We start from the raw sequence: 25,808 nt of genomic DNA, 5'->3' as shown, positions 1-25,808 counted from the left end.
ATTCGTAATCGTGATGTGCGTAAGTTGAGGATCAAAGAGATTAAGTCCGTGAAAGTTCAATGGAAGCATCGTCCAGTTGAGGAAGCTATTTGGGAAACCGAAAGGGACATGCGAGACAAGTATCCTCAATTGTTCGTCGATTCAGGTACTACTTCATTCCTTCCTTAGCCTATTTTCCTAAGTTTGTCGCTCAGAGACGAATGATGGGTAAATTGGTATCTATTGTAACGACCGGGTTTCGTCGTTATAGAAAAGTTAACGGGGAAAAATTTTGGGTCGGAAAACTTTTCATAGTAACTTGGAATTTTCCAACCTAGTCCAGATTTGGACGAAATCAGAGCCGTTGAGGTGTAGGGAAATATAGTAGCAATCGGGTGATTTAATTATGATTTTGATTGCATGAGTAGTTAGGTAAGTCGTTAAGGAATTCGTACGACTTTACGAAATTGAATTCGGGTGAGTAGAACTCCCGAAATAAATCTTAGCGTGAACGATATTTTCTGAGTGTCGTCGATTAAAGTTGTGTTGTGAAATGTGGGTCTTGGAATTATTAAAATAGCTCACTATTTTGTGCAAGCCGCTTTGGCGATGATTTTGGTCACTCTGGCGGTGCCGTTGAAGCGGGGTGAGGGTCAATGTGGTGGGCCAGACACGACTTAAAGTCGTAAATAAACCCCTAAACGACTTTAATCTGCACTTTTCAATTTTTAGAGCTAAGGAACGAACCCCAGGCGACTCTTGATAGTTTTCCACCATTCTTGAGGCTAAAGGTAAGCTTTTCACTCCCTGAATCTGTTTTTCGATCCGTAGAACATAATGGAATGGGTAATTATCGATAGGGGAGGGTTTTGAAATTGGAAACCATGGTGGAAAAATCCCTATTTTGGATGCTTGGGATCATGAGTATGATCTAGGGTTGTTAGAATTGTTAGTAATCCGAGTAATTAGTGATTGTTTATTGATTCCCGTGTTATTATGATTGTTTGTAGACCAAGAACAAGCGAAACGAATCCAGAAAGGGAAGGATCACGTTTATTAGGGTTTCAAACTTGTTTCGAGGTAAGTGATGGTTGTGATTCTATGATTGTGTGATGTATGTGTGTTCTTGCTTCATTATGATAAATGTATGTATGTGAATGTTGCATTATTGATCACGCTTGTTGTAAATGAGATAAAGGAATGATGAATGCCATGAATCATGACTAAATTGTATGAACTTGAGAAGATACTTGTGATTGTGATTGTGGTGTGTTGAATAGATCGGTTGCCACATTTCGGCATAACTAATTGGGATCGGTTGCCACGTTTTGGCATAAACATTGGATCGGGTACCGCGTTTTGGTATGCTAACTGTTTGGGTTTGGGTTCCTTGAGAGGACCAATGACTTGCCATAATTGTGTAACTTGAGAAATGTGAAGTTGTTCATTGTTCATAAATGTTGATAATATTGTATATGTTCGATATATGCATGTGTTTATAATGTTGTATTGACTTGCTTATGTTACACTTAGTGGGATAGCCACGTGATACTACCAGAACAATGTGGTTGTGTAATGATACTGCACTTTCTCTTATTTTTGTTGAGTACAAGGCATCTTCCGGCAGCTATTGACACACCTCACTTAAAAGATCATTGATCATTTTAATTCAAAGGTGAGTCAATTCTTCTGGGCTGCCATGGGTTCTCTTTCGTCTATGTCCACCATTTCGAACTTAGACTTTCTAGTTAGTTATTAGTGCATTAGTTTGGGGCTGTATCTATTCTTGTTTAGACTAGTTGAACTTTAGATGTTTTGGTACATTGACTTTCAGGTTCTAGGTTATTTCTTCCGCATTTGTTTAGTTGTTAGATTTTTGTTGGAGTTTATGGAAACTTCCTATTTCTTTGCTTAGTATTATTCCTATTTTCGTATCCTTAAATGCTTTAGTTTTTTGTTTAGTTGCTTGGTTTGGGTTGTATTAGTGGTTCTCCCACCGGAGGGTTAGTGTGGGTGCCAATCACGACGGTCTGGGTCGTGACACCATGACACCTTTCCTATTTTTGCAAGCTATGGAAGGTCTAAATCACATGTTCAGGATAGCAAATGCAAATAGATGGGTGAAAGGTTTCAGTGCTCAGTCAGGAAGAGGGGAAGATCTGGAAGTATCACATCTGTTATATGTAGATGATGCCTTAATTTTCTGTGAAGCAGAGTCAAGTCATATCAGGCATCTAAGAGCCATCCTAACTATTTTTGAATGACTCTCAGGTCTTCATGTAAACGGGTTGAAAAGCCACATCCTCCCTATCAACCAGGTTGGGAATTTGCAAGAGTTGGCTGCTATTTTGGGTTGTCAAGTGGACCCCTTACCAACTAAATATTTGGGGTTGCCATTAAGTGCCAAAAATAAAGAACTAGAAGTGTGGAGTGGGGTGATGGAAAGGTGTGAGAAAAAATTATCCAGGTGGAAAAGTCAATGTCTATCATTAGGGGGTAGATTGACTCTCATCAAGTCAGTACTGGATGGCCTCCCAACATACATGATGAGCCTTTTCCCAATACCAAAGAGCATTGAGAAAAGATTAAACAGGGTGAGAAGGTCCATTTATGGCAAGGAAACAAGGAGAAGAGAGGCTACAATCTGGTGAAATGGGATGTTTTGACCCTCAACATCAGCAAGAGGGGCTTAGTTTGAAGAACCTCAAAAAACAGAACATTTCTCTTTTGCAAAAATGGCTTTGGAGGTTCTGCTCAGAAGAGGGAGCCATCTAGAGAAGATTTATAGCAGGGAATTATGGTTTATTTACTCAATGGACAACTGAGGAAGTTGTGGGAACCATTGGGTGTAGTGTCTGGAAAACCATAAGAAGACTGTGGCCCCAATTCAGCAATAACATCTCAATCACTTTGGGTAATGGTTTAAAAACTGACTTTTGGAATGAGGTGTGGATTGGAGAAGATACTCTTAGAAACTCTTTTCCACACCTTTATACCTTAAGTCTTCAAAGGAATGCCAAGGTAGCCCAAGTTTGGAGCCAACAGGGTTGGAATCTCTTATTTAGAAGAGCATTTAATGACTGGGAAATTGGAGAAGTTGACAATTTCTTGGAAGTTCTAAACTCACATCCATCTCTATCTGTGAGACATGACAAACCTAGAAGAAAACGACACAACAAGGGGGTGTTCACAGTGAAATCATGTTATTGGAACCTTAACACACTACAGACAAAGCTAGACAAATGGCCTTGGAAGCTAGTTTGGAAGACCAAATTCCCTCCAAGGGTGGCTTGTTTTACTTGGTTGGTATGTAGAAAGGCATGCCTAACTCATGAGGCTTTACAGAAAAGGGGCTGGCAGATTTGATCAAGATGTGTCATGTGTGAGCAGGACAAAGAAATCAATGATCATCTATTCCTTCACTGTAAGGCAATTTTGAGCCTATGGAACATGTTCTTTTGTTTGTTAGGAGTTAAGTGGGTTATGCCTAACACGACAATGGAACTCCTAAGAAGTTGGAAAGGTATTGACAACAGAGGAAGAAAAAATTCTGGTGGAGAACAATCCCAACATGCATATGGTGGACTCTTTGGAAAGAAAGGAACTCAAGGTGCTTTGATGGACAAAAAACTAACTTACAGAAAATTAGGATGAATTGTATAAGCCTTTTATTTTTTTGGTGTAAACAAAATCTGATAGGGGAGATATAATAGAATTAGTTGATTTTATAGGAAACTTGTAAAGAATACCCTATGTGGGATGTAAGTTTCCAATTCATCATTTTTTGGATGATGAATCTTTTGGTGTGAATACAAGGTTACCCTTTTCTCAAAAAAAAAAAAAAGAGTCGAAGATAAACTGAGCGTACTAATCTGCACCTTCGACTCTTTTTTTTTGATTTTTTATCAACATTGCATGATACATGACCAGTTATTTAGTTTTCTTGCATATTGCATATTCAGTACACTATTTCGTACTAACGTTCCATTGCGTGGAAGCGCTGCATACTTGTTTGCAGGTTCTTTAAGAAAGGTACAAAAAGTTTGTGGTAGTGTGGTTGAGTTTGTAGTAAATTAGTAAGCTTCACTCCATTCGAAGTTACCATGTTCAAAGGTTTAACAATCTTTTGACGTACAACTGATAGTAGGTCGGTGTCCTGTCCTGACCAAGTATATTACTCCTTGAGGCTTGTAGACTTTGGGTTGTATATATGTGCATTGTCGATCGTGTTGGCCCTGCTATTTTGCCCTTCTAGAACAATGACATGTAATCGTATATGTATATATGTTTTTAGATATCATGGTGGCCTCGACAACTCACACAAGATTTAGTTAATGTTCTATATGAATTGAAGGTATTCATTGAGTTCACTTCAAATTATGTTTATAGGGGCTTGTCAGCCACATGTTTATTTTAAGTCGATATATACTTATTTATTTTCTTGATTTTATGACTAGTATTACACTAATAACTTATTTATCAAGCAAGAAGCGATTCAGAATCAAATATGACACTAGGGATCAATTACATTTCTAAATTGGGGTGTGACATTTACTTTTTTTCGAGTAAAAAAGAAATTACTTCAGTGGGTAAAAATAAAATGAATCAGGATCTAATTTGTTGAGCTTGTGCTCAACACGTACAATTCTCATCTAATTTATATTATTACGTGTGTCTAAATACTTTTAATTTTTTTTATTATTTTGACTTAAAATTAATGTTTAAAAACATCAAAATACTATAAATATAATTAAAAACTATTTTGACTTAAAAATAGTTTTAAAAAAAGTCATCTAAATAGGCTCTTACCCATTTGAGTTTGAGTTTTCCTTAAAAAATAAAAAGCACAACCCCGTCCTATTTCCCCCATTCGATCTAACTGCACTCTGCTGATTTCTGGCATCGGATACTTGTTTGCCTAACTTCACGTAAGTCTCTCCTTGCCATGATTCTCCCTCGTGATCCCGTCCTAAATCCCCAATCCCTTGCTGATGTGAATTGAATGCAAAATTCTAGTGTCAATGGTGGATTTGTTTTGTGAAGTGTGTTGCGTATTTATCAGTGATGATTGTTCTAGTTGGCTTATCAACTATATTTTCTGCACATTTGGGAATATACTTGTTGATATGCGCTCACAAGGTATTTGATAATTTGCCACACTTAAATTTGGTGAAGTCTAAAGGCTTTATGGGTAATTTCTTAAGCCAAAATGTGGGATTAGGCAGTTGCTGAAAATAGTTAAACATGATGTTTCGCTTATTGTAGTTTGTTTTGAAGTTGTGTTGTCATGCTAGCTCTTGCCACTTATGTAATGCTTGAGCTTTGAACTGAATACCTCAGTCTAGACTCTGTTGAACTTTGAGTGAGACCAGGGTATTAAACTTCACTTGGTTAATCTCAACCTGCTAATTATATTGATTGTAATCAGTTTGATTTGAACACTTTGCTAATCAGATATGGATGTAGGCGGAAGAAAGATACAGAGAATTATTGTGCACATACATGAGTGGTGTCGTATGTCCTGGAGCTTTTGTTTTCAATTAATAAGCTCACCCAAATTAATATATGTGCATCTAAGTGATGAAATAACTCGGCATATATGAAATGATTGAGCAATTAAGTAGAATACATTATACTTTCTTGGTATAAGAAATTTAAGAGGAAGACTTGTTAAAAATTATCTTTTTGTTTTTCAATCATTATTACTCTCTTCGGTCCAAAAAAAATGAATTTTCGGGAGTGTGTTACCCCCCGTAAGAAAGTGAATTAATGACATTAATCTAAAGGTCATTTTTCTAAAAAAGGAAATGTATGTACATTTACCATTCTCAAAAAAAAACTTTCTTTATGACTGTTTCCTGTTGCAGCAACTGTGGACTCTGATACTATCTTCTCTGACGACTCCAATCTTTGCTACTCACCCTGTAATAAGGTGTGCCTTCTATTATACATCAATTCTTCTCTTTATTGTTTCATTTTTTAAATTATTTTTCATTTGATTGGGCAACTGTTTCATCCGCTAGTGGCAATAGCTTATGTAAAGATGGTTCATTTCCCTTTTTCGGCTTCCTTGCCTTTTTTATTTTTTTGTCCAACTGCGTGAATGTAATTTTAATGATGATTCTTAGGTTTCAGCTTCTAATTTTGTCCCTGAAAAATGTAATATTTTGTCTTTACTAATATCCCATATTTTCAGTTTTAGCTTTTAAAATAAGATTTTTGTTCCCATCTAATTTGATTGATACTCCTACTTCATCTTTTTTCATAACTTTTAGTGACAAATAAATGTATAGGTAATACTAATTGCGGTTTATAAATTCTATAATCTCACTCCAAAAATGGCTAATGCATTCAAGAGAACTATTCATATCGACAAGGTAGAAGTGAATGGGTGAGTGTTGGGAGAAGAGGAAGAAATTGTCAATGAAATTTTGATATTGGGGTCACACTGAATTTGATCACAAAGGGGGAAGTTGGTGCTTTTGTCGTCCTGTTTTTGATGGAAAAAAAGATGCGTAGGGAGAAATATTGTGCTTTCAAATCCTTAATTCAGCGAATAAGTTCCATAAAATGGGTGTTTCTGTCTCCTAGAAGCATTTTTTTGGGGGGATAAATTTGTGTACAATTAGAGAGGTAGTATCCACATCAATGATAGAGTATAAGGCATTGCTGAAATATTAGTAGTATCATATAAGTGGTTTTAAAATGGTGTTGTTACAGAATTGTTGGTCGCAAATGATATGGTATCTCTAATATGAACAATCATTCTTGTTATGCTTGCTCAAGGATCACCCTAACCCTGAAGCTAGGTGCATCTTAGGCTGGCCACTTTGCCTCACTCAGGTAGCACTTTCTTTACCAAAGCTGAAATTGCAACAAACCTTGCAACTTTTCTATGGTCTTCAGCTCCCACCTTTGCCAATGTTAGAAAAGTTTTCTACTTTGTTATTTAGAATTAAGTGGAGTTGTACCAACTAAAAACAATTAAGTGGAATTGTACCAACTATAAAAAATTAAGTGGAATTGTGAGGAGATGGTTGCTCCAAGGGGGCGACATAGCAAAGAGTTGAAGTGACGTGGATTTACCGAGATGCTTGGCCTTTCAGCCCAGACCCCATCATTATTTTTTTTTAAATGTGAGCAAATGGTTCTTCAATTTGTTAGAGCAACTTGATTCAGAACAACAAAAACATAGGACAGAGGAGGAAGAAGATTTCTCAGATACATTAGCATTGATGTACTCTGAGGTGGATCCAGTACCTTTACAGATTGATAGCAGGTCACATGAGGAAAGTTTAGCAGCAAGTGCAACTGCATGGGGTCCAATCGAACATGGTGAAATTGAGTCAGCACTTCGGAGTTGATCTCAAGGGAAGCAAAAGGGAAACTTATACTTTGTTGATGACGCTAGACCAGAGGAGAGAAGAGGATAAGAGATTGGGGGAGAACCAGATGGTCATAAATACAAGCAATATGGTACTGAAAGAGGTCAGAAACTTATTTTTCGACATGAATTTCAAGGATGGAGAACCAAGGTCCAGCGGGAGAATTCTATCTCTTAGTCATCAATGAGAGTTAAGATTCTCTCTTGGAATGTAAGGGGGTTATATGAGGGTAGTAAAAGAGAGATCGTCAGAAAATTACTAAATCAATGGGGGGTGATGTCATAGTTTTAGTTGTGACAAAACTCAAGGGATCAGTCGATAACATATTGCAGAGCATATGGAGCAACAGATGGATGGGGGTAACTCAAAAAGAAGCTCAGGGGAGCAGTGGGGGGGATACTAGTTCTATGGGACAAAAGAGTTTGGAATGGGGAGTTGGTGTTGAATGGAGAGCAATGTATAACGGGAAGGTTTTCAGGAGTAAATGAGGACTTCTATTGGCATCTTAGCACAATTTATGCAGATTGTAACAGAGTGGCTAGGAGAGCATTATGGCAGGAACTGTTAGTATTGAAAAACAGTCTCAATGGGCCATGGATAGTGTGTGGTGATTTCAATATCACCAGATACCCATCGGAGAGAACAAATTGTCACAGACTGAGTGGTGCTATGGAAGAATTTTCATCATGTATTGAAGAACTACAGCTGGTGGATCCTCCTTTATTGGGAGGATCTTTTACATGGAGAAGAGGGGAGGATCATAGTTGTGCATCTAGGATTGACAGAATTTCACATTGTGCGGAGTGGGGGGATAATTTTACCCATATCAAACAAAGTTGCCTTCCCAAAATGGCATCAGATCACAATCCTATTATTTTGTCCTATGGAGGTGAAGAGTGGAAGAAATCCTATTTTAAATTTGAGATATGGTGGCTTGAAGTGGAGGGTTTCAAAGATAGGGTGAAAGAATGGTGGGCATCCTTCCAAGTGAATGGCAGGCCAGGCTATATTTTGGCTGAGAAACTAAAAACGCTTAAAGTAAAGCTCAAGGAGTGGAGCAAAGTCAATAGAGGGAATTGGAAACAAAGGAAATAGGACATTCTTAACCAGATTTCAAAATGGGAAACAGTCCAAGAACAGAGACCACTCACAGATAATGAGTTGATCCAAAAGACTCACCTGGCAATGGAATTTGAAGAGGTAACTAAAAAAGAAGAGATAGCCTGGAAACAGAGATCAAGGATCCAATGGCTAAAACATGGGGACAGAAACACAAATTTTTCCATAGAATTGCAACTTCTCACAAGAGGTTTAATTCCTTGGAACAGTTGGAGGTGGATGGAGCTACCATCAAGGATCCTGATTCTATTAAGAATGCAGTGCAGAAATTTTATGAAGGCCTTTATAATGAGACTGAGCAATGGAGGCCTGGTTTGAGACTTCACGATGTATCAAGGATTACTGAGGTAGAACAAATATGGCTCCAGAGGCCTTTTGAGGAAGAGAGAGATAATGGAATGCCTTAAACAGTGTGCTATGGAGAAGGCACCAGGTCCAGATGGTTTTCCTATGGTATTCTTTCAGACATTCTGGGGTATTCTGAAGGAAGACATCATTAATACCATTAAGGTTTTCCACTCCAAGCAAACTTTTGAGAAAAGTTTTAATGCAACTTTCATTGCCTTGATTCCTAAGAAACCAAGAGCCTCAAAGTTGAAAGATTTCCTTCAATTAGCTTGGTAGGAGGAGTATACAAAATTATTGCCAGATTATTGGCAGAAAGGCTGAAAAAGGTTGTATGTAAATTGATCAACAAACACCAAATGGCTTTTATTAAAGGGAGGCAAATCATGGATGCAGCACTCATAGCCACTGAATGCATTGATTCAAGAACGAAAGGAGGAACATCTGGTATAATGTGTAAGTTGGATATACAGAAAGCGTATGATCATGTTAATTGGACATTCCTTTTGAATACTCTCCAACAGATCGGATTTGGTAGTAAATGGGTGAAGTGGATTGAATTTTGTATCAAAACAGTCAGGTTCTCTGTTCTAGTAAATGGAGAACCTGTGGGTATTTTTACATCAGAAAGAGGGTTGAGAAGAGGGTTGAGACAGGGTGATCCACTTTCTCCTTTCCTTTTCATTCTAGCAATGGAAGGTTTTGATAGCATGATGAGGATTGCATCACAAAACAGGTGGATTAGAGGATTCCAAGTTGGAGGAAGAGTGGGGGAGGAGAAGGAAATCTGTCATTTGCTATATGCAGATGACACCCTCATTTTCTGTGAGCCAGTAGCTGAACAAATTAGCTACAATAGAGTGATTCTGGTTTTGTTTGCAGCTGTATCAGGGTTGAGAGTAAATTGGGGAAAAAGCAGTTTGTTTCCTGTTAATGAAGTCCAGCAGATTCAAAACTAGGCAAATATTTTGGGATGTAGAGTTGATCAAATGCCTACCACTTACTTGGGCATGCCTCTGGGTAGCAATCACAATGCACTGGACATCTGGGATGGTATCCTGAAAAAGACTGAAAGGAATTTAACTAGGTGGAGAGCTCAGTATTTATCTTTAGGTGGAAGACTGGTCTTGATAAATTCTGTTTTAGATTCCTTACCCACCTATGTGATGTCTTTATTTCCAATCCCAGAAAAAGTTGTGGAAAAGTTAGACAGGCTAAGGAGGAATTTTCTGTGGCATGGAAATAAAGAAGGGAAAGGTTATTGTCTAGTAAACTGGAAGACTGTGCTTCTCAGCAAAGAAAGAGGTGGTCTGGGAATAAGAAATTTGAGGTTGCAAAATGAGAGTCTACTGATGAAGTGGCTGTGGAGATACACTGGTGAGGAAAGAGCTCTATGGAAGGAGGTTATAGTAGCGAAGTACGGTGAAGTAAACCCCTGGTGTACAGAGAATGTTTCTGAACCTTATGGTGTGGGTGTGTGGAGAAGAATCAGAAATCTTTGGCCACAGATGGAAGCAAATTTATATCTCAAAGTGGGGAATGGAAACAAAACAAAATTTTGGAAGGATGGATGGGTTAATCAAACCTCTCTCAAGGATCTTTTCCCAGAGCTGTTCCTCATTTGTGAGAATCCTGAAGATAGAGTGTGTGATTGTTGGACAGAGCAGGGATGGAACATATCATTAGGAGAATGCTTAATGATTGGGAAATAGAGAGGGTGGCAGCACTGTTGGGAACATTAGGTGGAATTTCCATTACCCCAACAGCTACATACAGGGTCTTGTGGAAACTCAGCACAGATGGGGTTTTCTCGGTCAAAAGTTCATATAACAGCGGACTACATGAGATGACTAGGGGAACACAATATCCTTGGAGGTACTTCTGGAAGAGTGTCATGCCCGCCAAAGTGAAAGGTTTTACTTGGTTAGTGATTAGGAGAGCTTGTCTTACTCAAGAAGTCTTACAAAAGAAAGGTAGACAACTGGTTCCCAGGTGTTTTCTTTGCAACATAATAGGGGAAACCAATAAGCATCTATTTTTACATTGCAAGTTCACCACTCAGCTATGGAACCTTTTCCTCAACATTACAAGCTCTAGCTGGACAATGCCAAAGCACACATCGGATCTTTTGAGTTGCTGGATTAGGAGGGGAGGAAGTAAAAGTCAAAAGAGATGGTGGAGATTAATACCATCATGTATATGGTGGTCAATATGGAAGGAAAGAATTGGGAGATGCTTTAAAGATAGATCCAATTCCATACATAAAGTAAAATGGAATTGTATTGAAGCTCTACTTCTTTGGTGTAAACTACTTTGTATAGAAGATGTAGATCAGATTGTAGATTTAATAGGAAGCTTGTAATTGCTCACTTTTGGAGGAGGCCAGCATACCTTTAATGCTGATGAATACAATTACCAATTTCAAAAAAAAAAAAAAAAACTACTCAAATGCGCCCAACTGCTTTATTTTTAAAAAAAGTTTTCTTTAATAAGAATTATTTCACGATCGATGATAGTTCAGAGGTTGCTAAAGTATACTCCTTTTGGTTCATATTAAATGGTGTTTTTAGCTTGGGCTAACCCCTTATGAAATCTACTCACTCCTAAAAAGTAAGAAAGTAAGAAGTGTTTCTTACTCACATACCCTTAATTAAATAGTATCCTATTAATTGCAAATGATTGTATAGACTCCGAAGTGAAGCAACGGAAGTTGGGAATCTTATGTAAGCTAGAGATCGAGAAAGCCTTCGACAATCTTCATTGGGATTTCCTCTTAGACATGCTAAAGTTGATGGATTTGGTGGGAAATTGATAAAATGGATATTCTACTGCATATCTACAGTGAAATTATCCATCAACATAAATGGCTCTCCTAAACGAATCATTGTCACACAAAAGGGCTTAAGACAGGGTGATGTTGTTTCCTTTCTTATTCACTGGAAGGCTTAAGCAAGATGCTTGCCACAGCAGAACAACATAGGTTTATTAAGGGTTTTAATCCATGTATCAGAAATCATTGGGAGCTGGTAATCACTCATCTTCTATATGGGGATGATTCTTTGATCTTCTGCAAACCAGAAAGGGAGCAAATTGATAATCTAACTGATTCTTTTTCTCTTTGAAGTCATGTACGGCTCCATATAAACTATGCAAAAGAGTGTTCTCTATCCGGTCAATGAAATCTACAACATTCAGGAAGCTGCAGACATCATGGGTTGTAAAGTTGGAGTCTTTCCAGCTAAATATCTAGGCCTACCCCTCGGATCAAGCAAAAGCTGCAACCATATGATATAGTAGAAGGCTGTGAAAAAAAATTGTCTAGCTGGAAAAGGAAGTATCTTTCCTAGGGAGGGAGACTTGTTTTGATCAATAGCGTGCTCGATTCATTACCCACCTACACTATGACCTTGTTTCCTTACCAGCCGATGTAGCTAAAAGACTAGATAAATTTTAAGGGCTTTTTGTGGCAAATTAGCGAGGAACATAAAGATTTTCATCTGGTGAAAAGGGGGGGAGTAACCCAAGACAGGGAAGTTGGGGGCCTCGGGTAAAAAACTGAAGATACATAACATCAGCTTGATGCATAAGTGGCTTTGGAGGTTTAGTCAAGAGGAGGAAGCATTATGGAGGACTGTTATTAGTGCAAAATACGGTCTCCTTAATCCCTGGACTACCAAATTACCATCTTCGTCCGGTACATCTGGTATATGGCGACACATCAGAGCACATTGGCATTCTTTTTATGCAAATTCAGCTCTCAAAGTTGGAAATGGCAAAAAGGTAAAGTTCCGGTCAGATATTTGGCTCAGGCACTCTCCATTAAACAAGCAATTCCCAGTATTATTCAATATAGCACAACACAGTGATGCCACTATCTCGCAATATTGGTCAAAACTTGGCTAGAACTTCGCTTAGACGCAATATAAATGATTGGGATTTTGATAGCATGTCCTCTCTAATGCTTTAGCTACATAGCCAAAGTCTGGTTCAGTCAAAATTGACTCTTTAATATGGAATAGAGATGCGAAACGGAAATTCAAGGTCAGACGTTATTGAGGAGTTTATCAGACAGCTTTCCTGATTGGCCTTGGAGAATCCTCCGGAGAAGTAAGGCACCCTTGAAGGTCAATTGTTCTTAGTGGTTGGTGGCGCACGAGGCATGTTTAACTCGTGATAATCTTCAGAAAAGAAGGACTACAATCTGCAGGGGATGTTCATTGTGTGAGAAGGAAGGGGAGAGTGTCAATCTTCTTTTCTTACATTGCCCCTACACCTCACAAATTTGTTATTTTCTCTTAAATAATGTGGGGGTCAGTTGGGTGATGCCTAAGACGATAGTCGAGCTACTGCAATGGTGGTACATGAAAGGACTGGAAAAAGTCAAACTAAGAACATGGAACTTACTGCCTGTTGCCATCTGGTTCTGTATTTGGAAGGAAAGAAATTTGAGAATTTATTAAAGTAAAGAATTTGTAATTAGACTCTAAAGCACAGATTTATTTCTCTTCTGTTGTTTTGGTGCAACATGGCAATAGCTAATGATACAGAAGCCGTGGTTGACTTTTTGAGTTCATTACACAACTTGTAATGAGACTTTCCTATGTAAATACTTGCCAGCAGTTTTGCTGCTTTTGATTCAATACCCTTTACCAATCAAAAGAAAAAGTAGCTAAGGGTGATGTAGAAGGTTTTCAACCAGTAAATATAGCATATGTGATTTAAAAAAAAAAAATAGCATATGGGAGAAAATTTGAAGACTTAAAGGATCTTGGCACCTCAATTTTTCTGTTCTAGCAAATCTTCAGCATTTTTGTCACTCACGTGATTGCTATGCGTTGTATTGGGGAGAGTTGATTAGACAGGACATGTCGCAACTTCATATTACCAAGGACATGACTTTAGATAGGAAGGAGGGGAGGTCACGTATTAGGGTAGAAGGTTAGTAGAGATAGATTGTTGTCTTGCTTAGGCTTGTTAGTGCCTGATGTAGTACTCGTCATGCCCTTGTTGTAGTTCTTTCCATATGTTGTTTATTGTATTTCGATTATCACACTAGTTTGTTGTTGTTATTGTTTCTTTCTTGTGGACTTTACACTGTTTGTTTATTAACTGCTATGCTTTCTTCATTGTTTTCTTCTTCTATTACTTGGGTTTGATGCACTTGAGCCGAGGGTCTTTTGGAAACAGCCTCTCTACCTCTACGAGGTAGTGGTAAGGTCTCCATACACTCTACCCTGCCCACACCCCACTTAGTGGGATTTCATTGGGTATGTTGTTTTTGTTGTTGTATCTTCTGCCTGACCTATACCAGTTTAGAAAAGCACCAAGCTGACCATACATGTTGCCTACTTCTGAGTCCTGAATAATCCCTGATGTTGAATTGACATATTTAATGCTCCTTAAGTGCAATTATTTTTTTCTTTTATTCCTGTGGTGTTTGGGCTACATGAATGCACCTCGATTAATCCACTAGACAATTTGTACAGCCTACAAGCACAGGTGACGAAAAACTTGCCCATAGAAGTTTGAGCATATGGGCTCACACCAAGTGTCCTAGTTGGGATTCAGACTTAGGATCTTCAGGTTGTTACCCCCTAGTAGCCATTATATTTACCTCTCTCTTTGATTTACTACAGGCACATTACATATCCTGAGGCTTCATGTTCATATGTGCTGTCTATTTGTGAATGAATGTATCAATGACTCAATGTACATGTTCTATCTCTAGGTTTTGTCTGTGCGTGCGATGAGATGTTGATGTCTGCGATTTTCAGTGTTATTGCAGATAATCATGATGCACCATTTGTCAAGTAGTGTATCAAAGAGAATACTCTCTTCTGCCATGGCTTTCTATAGAAATGGTTCTTCTTTCTCTATGGTTTCAAGACAAGCATACAGAAGCTCAACTCTGCAGCAGATTGTTGACAAGTCACCACAAAATGCTATTCCTAGTGATTTCTTGAAATGGCGCTTGCTTGGTTTCATTAGGACATCAAAATTTGCCTCTGGCTTCAGCCCGTTGAAGCAAAAGCCCTTGGACTCTATTATTGACATGGAGAGGGCAAAGGAAAAATCAGCTGAAGAGCTAGCTGACATTTGGGATGATGTAATATTTCAACACTTTATTAAATTTTGATAATTTCAAATGCATAGTTGGCTTTCTTGAGATAGTTTTCAGCCTTGAGTTCTTATTCTGGACAGTTGTAAATTACATTAGTCACTTACTATGATGAACAATACACAAATAGACCAAGCTTTTGTCATAGAAATGAGCAGGTTAGCTTGCTTACATCACTAGAAATTGATGTCATCTAAGGTTTATCTGATCTTTCTGATAAACTTGTAAAAGTAATTCATGCAGCCAAAAATATACAGTCTGGTTTTTTATGATTGCATTAATATTTTTTTGTAGATGACTACTATTAATATCACTTTGCTGCAAATGGAATGAGGATTTGCTGGAAATATTAGAGGACCCCATGAATTCTTTGATCTTTGGTCTAAATTTACCCCTTCAACAGATTTTCTTATGGAACTTAGTGTTTTTAAGCCATTCAATTCTAAAATGTGATGATTCAGAGATGCTTTGGTCATGGATTACCTTGTCATCTTTTTTTTTTTGGGAGCTGATCTCCTGCAAAAGGACTTGCCTCCTGAAATGCTTGTTAGACTTGAAAATTCTTTATGAAGTTTAGAGAAAATGACTATTTTTATGTGTGTTTACACAATCCATTCAAGTATTTTTAGCTACGATCAGCCATGTACCTTTACGTCTGCTTATTTATTAAGTTGTATACTTTGTACATTTTGATCATGGTCTGCACTCTGCAGTATATGTTCCGCAACTTTTACTTTCCTAAAGTGTTGGTGATACTTGAATGATCCTGTTCTTTCTGTCTCATTTCCCCTTTCATTGCATGATTATGTTATCTCAGTACCACTTGGGAAGAGGTCACATTGCAGCATCAATGAAATCTAAGCTATATAAGCTCTTGGAGCAAAGAGCTTCAAGTTGGTAAATATGCTGCTTCATCTTTTTCATTTGTTTTCTCGACTATAATTAGTTTCTCTGTTTAATACACTCTTCCATCATTATCTTTGACATCCTACTTCTGTTTTCATGTGTAGCCGGTATTTTGTGATTCCGCTATGGAAGGGAGGTGGTTACACAACGATGTTTGTGCAAGGTTAGTCTTGTCTTGCTCCTTTTATTCTTTAACAATCTCTGCTGATTTGCATTATAAAACCTACTACGATGATTTAGACACTATATGTTAGAGTCCTTATCAAAAAACTATTCGAAGAGTTCCTCTCTCTAGTTCTGATGCTGTCACTGCTGGCAGCTTTATTTATTCTCACAAAAGAAAATGCTTTCCATCTTTTTTAAGTTCATTGTTGGATGAGCTTGTTATTGAGATAATAATATTACTATTCATAGTCGGATACATAAGGGAACATATAATACTTTAATGGTCTACCATCTCCGTATTATCTGATGAAAGAGTCTGCAGCTGTAGACTTCTTTTTTCTATGTAGGGGGTCAATGGCAATGTCACTTGAAAGATCCTTTTTTCCCTCTTCTCTGTCCTCCTATCCTTTATTTACATTAAGAATGTTTTGCTTGGCTCTCCAAAAATGTTGCTGGGCGCGGGTAGTGTTAGAATAGAAATAAGTATTTCCTACTTAGAATAGAAATAGGAATAGGAATAGGAATAAGAATAGGAATCCTAGTTGGAAAAGGATTCCAATGTAGTGTCTATAAATAGGGTCTCAATGTAACTATTTAGATACACAATTCAATAATATTTTTCGTATATATTTCTCACATGGTATCAGAGCATTGGTGAGAACAAACAAGTCACCGTATGTCTATGTCAATTTCCGGTAATTGTTAGGTCTGATTTTGTTATTCTTTTTTCTTTCTGTGGGTGTTGTGCGAAAACCAACACCACCACGAGGCTCGGAAAGCCCTCGCGACCAAACCCCAGCCAAAACCACCGAAAAACATCACCCCACGCGCTCTCACGCGCCGATCGGAGGTGGTAGTTTCCGGCGAGATCTGGCTCACGCTCCGGCGCGTGAGGGCTTTTCTGATCATATTTTTTGATAGTTGAGGTCGTCCAGCCATTCCGACCAGGCCCATACTGTTTTTGACCAGATCCGATCACCGGAATTAGGGTTCCGGCTATTTCCAGGCAGTTTCCGGCGACTTTTCTTCGAGATTTGAATTTTCCGACAATCAGATCTCAATAATCAAGTTTTTTTTTTGTTTCCAAGACAAATTTAGCATAATGTCTTTTGGGTGTGATGTTTTTGGTTCTAAAAATATGGGGATTGGAAGTTCTAGCCCTATAATCACTTCAGAACTTTTATTGGGAAGTTCAAACTATTTATCTTGGGCTTCCTCGGTTGAGCTGTGGTGCAAGGGTCAAGGTGTCCAAGATCACTTAACGAACAAGGCTTATGTGGTAGATGTAAAGGCAAAGACTAGTGAGGGAGATGCAAAAGCCAAAGCACAATGGGAGAAAGTAGATGCTCAATTATGTAGTCTCCTATGGCGTTCTGTTGATTCCAAGTTGATGCCCTTGTTTAGCCCATTCCAGACGTGTTATACAGTTTGGGAAAAGGCTCGTGCTTTATACACTAATGACATTCTTGATTCTATGATGTGATATCTCGATTGACTAACTTAAAGAAACAAGAATCCGATATGTCTACTTACTTGGGACAGGTACAGGCAGTCATGGAGGAATTTGACACATTGATGCCAGTTACTACGAATGTGGAAAAACAACAAGAACACAGACAAACATTGTTTCTAGTTCTTACTCTTGCTGGACTTTCTCCTGATCATGATTCTGTACGTGATCAGATTTTAGCGAGCCCTACAGTTCCTACAATCGATGAATTATTCTCTCGTCTCCTTCGTCTTGCGGCACCTCCCAGTCACAAGGTAGTTTCATCACCCACTGTTGACTCATCTATTCTCGCATCTCAAACCTTTGAAAAACGTACGTATCAATCTATGGAGAATCGGCGAGGGGGGGGGGCGTTTTGGGAAACCTCGATCCAAGTGTAGTCGTTGTCATAAGCCTGGACACACTCGTGATATATGTTATATTTTGCATGGTCCACCACCCAGTTATGATCCTATTGTTCTAAAGGAATATAATGAGTTCCTTCGAAATCGCGCAAGTAAACAGACATCTCCACCAGTAGCATATGGTGCTCAACCTAATCAACCATCCAATAATGCTCATATTGCTCAGACAGAATATGATGAGTTCCTTTAGTATCGTGCAAATAAGCAAACGTCTCCACAAGTAGTTTCGGTTGCACAACCTAATGTCTCTGTTGCGGGTAATTCTTTTGCTTGTGTGTCGCAATCTAGTACTCTTGGAACATGGGTCATGTACTCTGGGGCTTCTGATCATATCTTTGGTAATAAATCACTTTTATCCGATATTGTTTATTCACAATCTCTTCCAGCTATTACTTTAGCCAATGGGATCCAAACAAAACCAAAAGGGGTTGGAAAAGCCAAACCCCTATCTTCTGTCACCCTAGACTCTGTTCTTTATGTCCCTGGTTCTCCTTTTAATCTAGCATTTGTTAGTCGTTTGACGAAAGCCCTACATTGTAGCATAACTTTTTTCGATGATTTTTTTCTCATGCAGGACCGCAATACGGGACAGATGATTGGAACAGGACATGAATCACAAGGCCTTTACTATCTTACCTCTTCAAATTCCTTAGCAGCATGCTCCGTTACAGATTCCCCAGATCTAATTCACAAACGTTTGGGACATCTGAGTCTATCCAAACTGCAAAAGATGGTGCCTAGTTTGTCTAGTTTATCCACATTAGATTGTGAGTCGTGTCAACTTGGGAAACACACTCGTGCTACGTTTTCTCGTAGTACTGAGTCTATTTTTTCATTAGTTCATTATGATATTTGGGGTCCTAGTAGAGTCAGTTCCACCTTAGGATTTCGTTGTTTTGTTAGTTTCATTGATGATTATTCAAAATGTACTTGGGTTTTCTTAATGAAAGATCGTTCTGAGTTATTTTCTATTTTCAAAAGTTTCTTTGCTGAAATACAAAATCAGTTTGGTGTTTCTATTCGTACTTTTCGTAGTGATAATGCCTTAGAATACTTATCCTCCCAATTTCAGGAGTTTATGACTCACCAAGGCATTATTCACTAGACTACTTGTCCATACACCCCTCAACAAAACGGTGTAGCTGAAAGAAAAAATCGGCATCTTATTGAGACCGCTCGTACTCTTCTCCTTGAATCCAATGTTCCACTGTGTTTTTAGGGAGATGCAGTTCTTACGTCTTGTTATTTGATAAATAAAATGCCCTCTTCTTCTATTCAGAATCAGGTTCCACATTCTATACTGTTTCCTCAGTCACATCTCTATCCTATCCCTCCTCGTGTCTTTGAGCCCGAGTTGGACATCCAATTGCTTCGATTTGAATTATCCGGAGAATGCAATGCCTGATATATATCAAAAAGATGGACAATCAAACCTATTTCTCGATTCACTCAAAGAGGTGAATACGGTCCCAATAGAGATATGTAAAAAGCAGGTCCGATTACGCGTATTCCTAATCCTAAATGGAATGTAACGATGTAGGGATCCATATGTAAACATAGTATCTATTTAGATAGGCCCGGAGCACATGCTTTGTTCATAACTTAGCCCCAAGAAAAGATAAATTAGTTTCTCGTGCCCTCAAATGTGTCTTTCTTGGTTACTCTCGAGTCCAAAAAGGGTATCGTTGTTATTCACATGATCTTCATCGATACCTTATGTCCGCTGATGTTACATTTTTTGAGTCTCAGCCTTACTATACATCTTCTGATCATCCTGATGTCTCTATGGTCTTACCCATACCTCAGGTTTTACCTGTGCCAACCTTTGAGGAATCTACGGTTACTTCTACATCTCCAGTTGTAGTGCCACCACTACTAACTTATCATCGCCGTCCACGTCCAACCCTAGTCCCAGATGATTCATGTCATGCGCCGAACCCTGCTCCTACTGCGGACTTGCCTCCTTCTAGCCAACCGCTTGCACTTCTAAAAGGTATACGATCCACTCAAAATACTAACCCACATTATACCTTCTTACGTTATCATCGTCTATCATCACCCCATTATGCATTTGTGTCGTCTTTGTCCTCTATTTCCATTCCTAAGACTACAGGTGAAGCACTTTCTCATTCTGGATGGAGGCAGGCTATGGTTGATGAGATGTCTGCTTTACATAAGAGTGGTACTTGGGAGCTTGTCTCCCTTCCTGCAGGTAAATCTACTGTTGGTTGTCGTTGGGTTTATGCAATCAAAATTGGTCTAGACGGTCAGGTTGATCGACTTAAGGCTCGCCTTGTTGCCAAAGGGTATACTCAAATATTTGGGCTAGATTATAGCGACACTTTCGCTCCTGTGGCTAAAATTGCATTTGTTCATCTTTTTCTATCTATGGCTGCCGTTCGTCATTGGCCTCTTCATCAGTTGGACATTAAGAATGCTTTTCTGCATAGTGATCTTGAGGAAGAAGTCTATATGGAGCAACCACCTGGTTTTGTTGCTCAGGGGGAGTCTAGTAGCCTTGTATGTCTGTTGCGCAGGTCACTCTATGGACTAAAACAGTCTCGAGCTTGGTTTGGGAAGTTCAGCACAGTAATTCAGGAGTTTGGCATGACTCGTAGTGGAGCTGATCACTCTGTGTTTTATCGGCATTCTACACCAAGTCGATGTATCTATTTGGTTGTTTACGTTGATGATATTGTTATCACCGGTAATGATCAAGATGGTATCACCGATTTGAAGCAACATCTCTTTAAGCACTTCCAAACTAAAGACCTTGGCAGATTGAAGTATTTTCTAGGTATTGAGGTTGCTCAGTCTAGATCAGGTATTGTTATTTCTCAACGCAAGTATGCCTTAGACATTCTTGAGGAGACAAGAATGATGGGATGTAGACCTATTGACACTCCTATGGATCCGAATGTTAAACTCCTTCCAGGACAGGGGGAGCCACTTAGTAATCCTGAAAGGTATAGACGGCTTGTTGGAAAGTTGAATTATCTCACAGTGACTAGACCTGACATCTTTTTTCCTGTGAGTGTTGTAAGTCAGTTTATGACTTCCCCTTGTGATGGTCATTGGGAAGCAGTTGTTCGTATTCTGCGATATATAAAGTCAGCTCCCGGTAAAGGACTACTCTTTGAGGATCAAGGCCATGAGCATATCATTGGATATACAGACGCTGATTGGGTAGGATCACCCTTTGACAGACATTCGACATCCGGATATTGTGTTTTAGTAGGAGGTAATATGGTGTCGTGGAAGAGTAAGAAATAGAATGTTGTTGCTCGATCTAGTGCAGAATCAGAATATCGAGCAATGGCGACAACAACTTGTGAGCTAGTTTGGATCAAACAGTTGCGGGGAGAACTAAAATTTGACAAAGTTGATCAGATGGAACTTGTGTGTGATAATCAAGTGGCTCTTCATATCGCATCAAATCCAGTGTTTCATGAAAGGACTAAGCACATTGAGATTGACTGTCACTTTGTCAGAGAAAAGATACTCTCGGGAGATATTGTTACGAAATTTGTGAAGTCAAATGAACAGCTTGCAGATATCTTCACCAAGTCCCTCACATGTCCTCGTATTAATTACATCTGTAACAAGCTAGGTACATATAATTTGTATGCACCAGCTTGAGGGGGAGTGTTAGAATAGAAATAAGTATTTCCTACTTAGAATAGAAATAGGAATAGGAATCCTAGTTGGAAAAGGATTCCAATGTAGTGTCTATAAATAGAGTCTCAATGTAACTATTTAGATACACAATTCAATAATATTTTTCGTATATATTTCTCACAGGTAGTATCCTCCAAAAGTAGTGTACGTTTTGGATGATCCAACACAGGTACGACAACAGGTTTGAAGAATCGTAACAACAGGGTTTAAAAGTTTAGTGGTCAAGGAAGTTGAAATGACCATATAAACCAAGGTTGGAATTTCAGTAGAGGTGAAAAAATTAAGGTGATTTCTTCCCATCTTCTTAGTCTTGATGGACAGAGTTATCAGCATCCGTGAAATAGTTGAGGTAGCAAGTCAAACTAAGCACTGCCATTATCCCAAATAAATGAGATGCCTTGATATGTGGGGTATCAACATATTATCCTAATTATTTTTAGGTGAATCTCTGCACCCGTATCCATACATGGATCCATATCCCCGAATCTTAAAAATTAGATCATGAAGGATTCGACCTCTAGATCCGTACCAATATTGGACACCCACACCCGAGTCCGAGCAACTTAGATCATATTATTGGTGATTGAACAATAACCAAAATAGAGATCAATATTTCCAATAGTTCACCTGTCTTATAATCTTCAATCCTGAGTTAATATTTTCTACTATTAGACAAGTGGGAGTTAAGCACCTCACTGTTGATATGTTTACTCGTGTTTAAAAAAATCCAATTTGAAGGAATTCTGGTCAATTTGCCTTATTTTTGTGCATTATTTGCTGGTCCAGTAGGCTTTAATTCTTTCTTGTGGATGACGAAAAAATTAGAATTCTTTTGCTCAAATGACAGATGTGTCTTGCCTTTTGACATATGGGCCCAGGAGGATACCTTTGTAAATGTCTCAAAATGGAGCAATCTGGGCCCAAAAACAGCTTACTGTAGCTGATGTATAAATGTTTTGGTGCATTGACTTATTTAGCCCTTTGTTTATGTCATCAACATTCTCTTAGACAATCAGTTCCCTCCTCCAACAGTTGTACTTCCTCACGTGCATCGTGTCCCTACCTCATTATTTAGTGCTTCACTTCTACTATTACCTTGCTGTTTCTCTGATTAAATATGCAGAAAACAGACTCCAACTGCAAACCATTCCTTAACTTGATTTACATTGATCTCTTCAATTGAGTAAGCTTGGGCTAGCTTTCACCTAGTGTTTTTGATACTTCTCAGTCGGGTTGATTACTTCTAATTGCCATCCCTAGTTTGCTTTTATTTTCTTGTTATGGATTTTGATCACTTTTCTTGTTTACTTTTTTCGGAAAGAATCTTCTCTTCATGTTTTCGTTACCTATTCCTTGGCTGGTCGACCCATGTAGGGAATCCCTTGTTCTGATGCTTCTTTATAGGTAAAATACCTATGCTTTTTTAAGACTGTAGCCGATGATATGTTGTTATTTTCTCAGTACTTCTAGTACTCAGGTCCTTACTGATTAGTACGTCATCCAATATCAGGTCAATACTTTTGCCTGCAGTCCAAGATATTTGACAAATTTCTACTAATTATAGATTACCTGTACAAGTTTCAAGTAACCAAAATTTAACAATATCATTTCTACATAACATACTTTAGAAAAGGAAAAAAACAAGATGTACTATTGTAGTGTGTAGGATTGCACCTAGTTTTCTAACCTTTATGACAGCTGAACATAGATGGCTCTAGTTGTACATGTATTTGGTTAGTTAGCTGGCTTTCCTTTGGACATCTGTGAATATCATATTTGTTCCTTCTTGAACTTTAAGCTGTGTATGGAGATCAACTCCTCCCACCTTGCCTCCCCATTCCAAACTGAATCAACAAGTAGTTGTGACAAAGAAGGAGAATTTCACAGAATATTTGTTCTCACCAACTGAACCTTACTTTTCTGGTGAATCTGCATAAATCAAATTTGTTTATGCTTATAATTTAGTGGCCATTGTTCTGTGTGATATCAGTTCTAGTGCTCTGTGTAAACATCAAGACAGGTGGGTGAGAGACTCCATCAGTAACAAGAAGATTCCGTTTATCATCTGCAGTCATTTCATGACTATTCATTAAATCATCATGCAGTGCAGGCACCCCACATTCTAATCACAGGTCTTGAAGATTACAAAGCAAGAGGAACTCAAGCTGCTCCATACTTCACAGTTTCTTACTACACTGAGTTTGCTGAAAGCAAGGATCTAGTTCTTGTTCGAGGGGACATTGTCTTTACTAGCAAGCTCACGGACTCGGAGGCAAAATGGCTTTTGGACACTGTACAATCATTTTACTTGAATGATGTCAGGTACAAACTAGTGGAGCGCTTTAACAGAGAAACAAGTGAGTTCGAGTTTAAAGATGTTTTACAAACTTTGGAGATGCCTATAATGTGATTGACACATCCAATTTTCTGTCATAAGAACAATCAGAAGAGATGGAGTTTGATTGTGAAAGGATCATTCAAAAATCAGCAACAGTAGGATTGTAGTTCTCCTTGCCATTTTGGCAGGCAATGGTATCTGTCCAGCATAAAATGCTTGTATTGCATAGCTTAACAATCTTTTCTTATTTGGATTTTTTTCATTGAGGCAAAGTCAAGTATCTTCATGGTGCTTGGTTTGATGGAATGAACTGAAATAGCATAATATCTTTTCTAACTTTGATTCTTGTTCATTAAGGCAAAGTCTCGTATCTTCATGATGTTTGGCTATAAAATTATAAATAACAACTAGGGTTTAATCCACCCTTATAAAGGATGATCGAGGCAAAGAACCACAACTTTTGCAAATCCAGAAATTGAGACAACTTTTGTAGCAAGAGCAAGTGCGGCATTAAAAGAAGGACAGAAGAAAGAAGAATTAGAGTTGGGTTGTATTTCTAAAACTTAGTTTGTGTTGTTTCACCTTAGAATCATTATATAGGGATAATTGTCCTAAGTGTGAAAGTGTGCTTGTGAGGTTTTTGTAACAAAAAGTGGGTTTGGCTTTTTGGAGAGTAGAGTATATGATTATAGCTAATCGTTGAATAGTTTGAGTGTTGAGGTGAGGTACTAGAGTATTATAGAGTTGTAATCTAAAGTTGCTCTTTTAAGTTTGTGAAGTTTTGGTGAAAATCCTACAAGGTGTAGGTCATGGGTTTTCTTCCCTTGAGCAAGGTTTTTCACGATAAAATCTCTGTTTAGTTTGTTGAGTTTTTATCTTTGCTAATTCAACAAGAACTTGATTCTTGTTTTAGGTGGTCAAGATTTCTTCACTATTATTCATGTTCTTAGTCAAATCATTTTCGAATTGGTACAAAAATACTACTCAGTCATCTATGATGCCCCTCAACAGTCCTTCATGATACCCAATTAGTATGTGATGTATTTCATGTGGACATCATAGATGACTGAGTGATATTTTGAAGGAATTAATCTGGCATTTATAATAACTTGTCAGTATATAATATGTAATATGTTGGTATCATAGAAGACCAAATAATTTTCCTGAAGGAATAAATTGTTAGTTTTTTAATGATATCATCATTGTTTGATATATACCATTTGTTTATTATAGAGTACTGACAAGTGATTTTCTTGCTAAAGAAAGAAACTTATTATCTATGATACTTTGCCAGAATATAATATATACTATTTGCTATCATGATATACTGCAACAAAACACTTTCACTACTTCTAATTTGATATACCATATGCTAAACTAAGTTGATTTTTAATATTTAATATCGAAAAAAATAATTTATAATTATTGTATCATCTATTTTTTTTAATTGATGAAGGAAAATAATCAAAATAAAGAAGATAAAAAGTATGTAGAATTAGATTATGAAAAAAAATAAAAAATAAGATAATATGAAAACGACAAGAGGGATACTCAGATGACAAGCACCCTCCACCTCCAAACTCTAGTCTTAAAATTGTAGATTTGAGTCACCAAGAAAGCAAAAAGAGGGAAAAAAAGATAATTTGTAAACAAATGAAGTTAAAAAAAGAAGAAAAACAAACAAAACAAAATGATTTGCTATTTTCCTTAGTTACCTATACTCTCCACGTGACTTCACTAAAAAATCATGGCACATGTGCTTTGGTGAGGTCAGAATGACGTCAGCTACAAAAAGAGTGTCATGGTATTTTAAGTAGAACTATCAAAATAAATCCAAATATAAACCTGCTTAATCGATCCA

General features: G+C 37.9%; 2 protein-coding genes across 9 annotated transcripts; both read left to right on the top strand.

Moving 5' to 3' along the window:
* The first annotated feature begins 2,051 nt into the window (after nt 1-2,051).
* Nucleotides 2,052-2,630, top strand: LOC125832768 (uncharacterized). Its single transcript, XM_049511964.1, has 2 exons — nt 2,052-2,199; nt 2,251-2,630. Exons 1-2 carry the CDS (start codon nt 2,052-2,054, stop codon nt 2,628-2,630), a joined length of 528 nt encoding a protein of 175 aa, XP_049367921.1.
* Nucleotides 2,631-4,885: 2,255 nt separating this feature from the next.
* On the top strand, nt 4,886-24,289 carry LOC125832749 (uncharacterized). Of its 8 annotated transcripts, none has more exons than XM_049511947.1 (5): nt 4,886-4,907; nt 14,614-14,934; nt 15,764-15,843; nt 15,957-16,015; nt 23,715-24,289. In XM_049511947.1, exons 2-5 carry the CDS (start codon nt 14,620-14,622, stop codon nt 24,017-24,019), a joined length of 759 nt encoding a protein of 252 aa, XP_049367904.1. In that variant the 5' UTR covers nt 4,886-4,907; nt 14,614-14,619; the 3' UTR covers nt 24,020-24,289. The 8 variants fall into 8 exon arrangements, with proteins under 8 accessions (XP_049367904.1, XP_049367901.1, XP_049367902.1 ...); XM_049511944.1 differs by having other exon boundaries at nt 4,899-4,907; nt 14,603-14,934; XM_049511945.1 differs by lacking the exon at nt 4,886-4,907 and adding an exon at nt 5,833-5,911.
* Nucleotides 24,290-25,808: the final 1,519 nt, after the last annotated feature.

This window comes from Solanum verrucosum, unplaced genomic scaffold, assembly GCF_900185275.1.
Source record: "Solanum verrucosum unplaced genomic scaffold, falcon-dt-bn FXZP01000081.1, whole genome shotgun sequence".
NCBI classification, from domain to species: Eukaryota; Viridiplantae; Streptophyta; class Magnoliopsida; order Solanales; family Solanaceae; genus Solanum; species Solanum verrucosum.
This window is presented reverse-complemented; position numbering and strand designations above follow the sequence as displayed.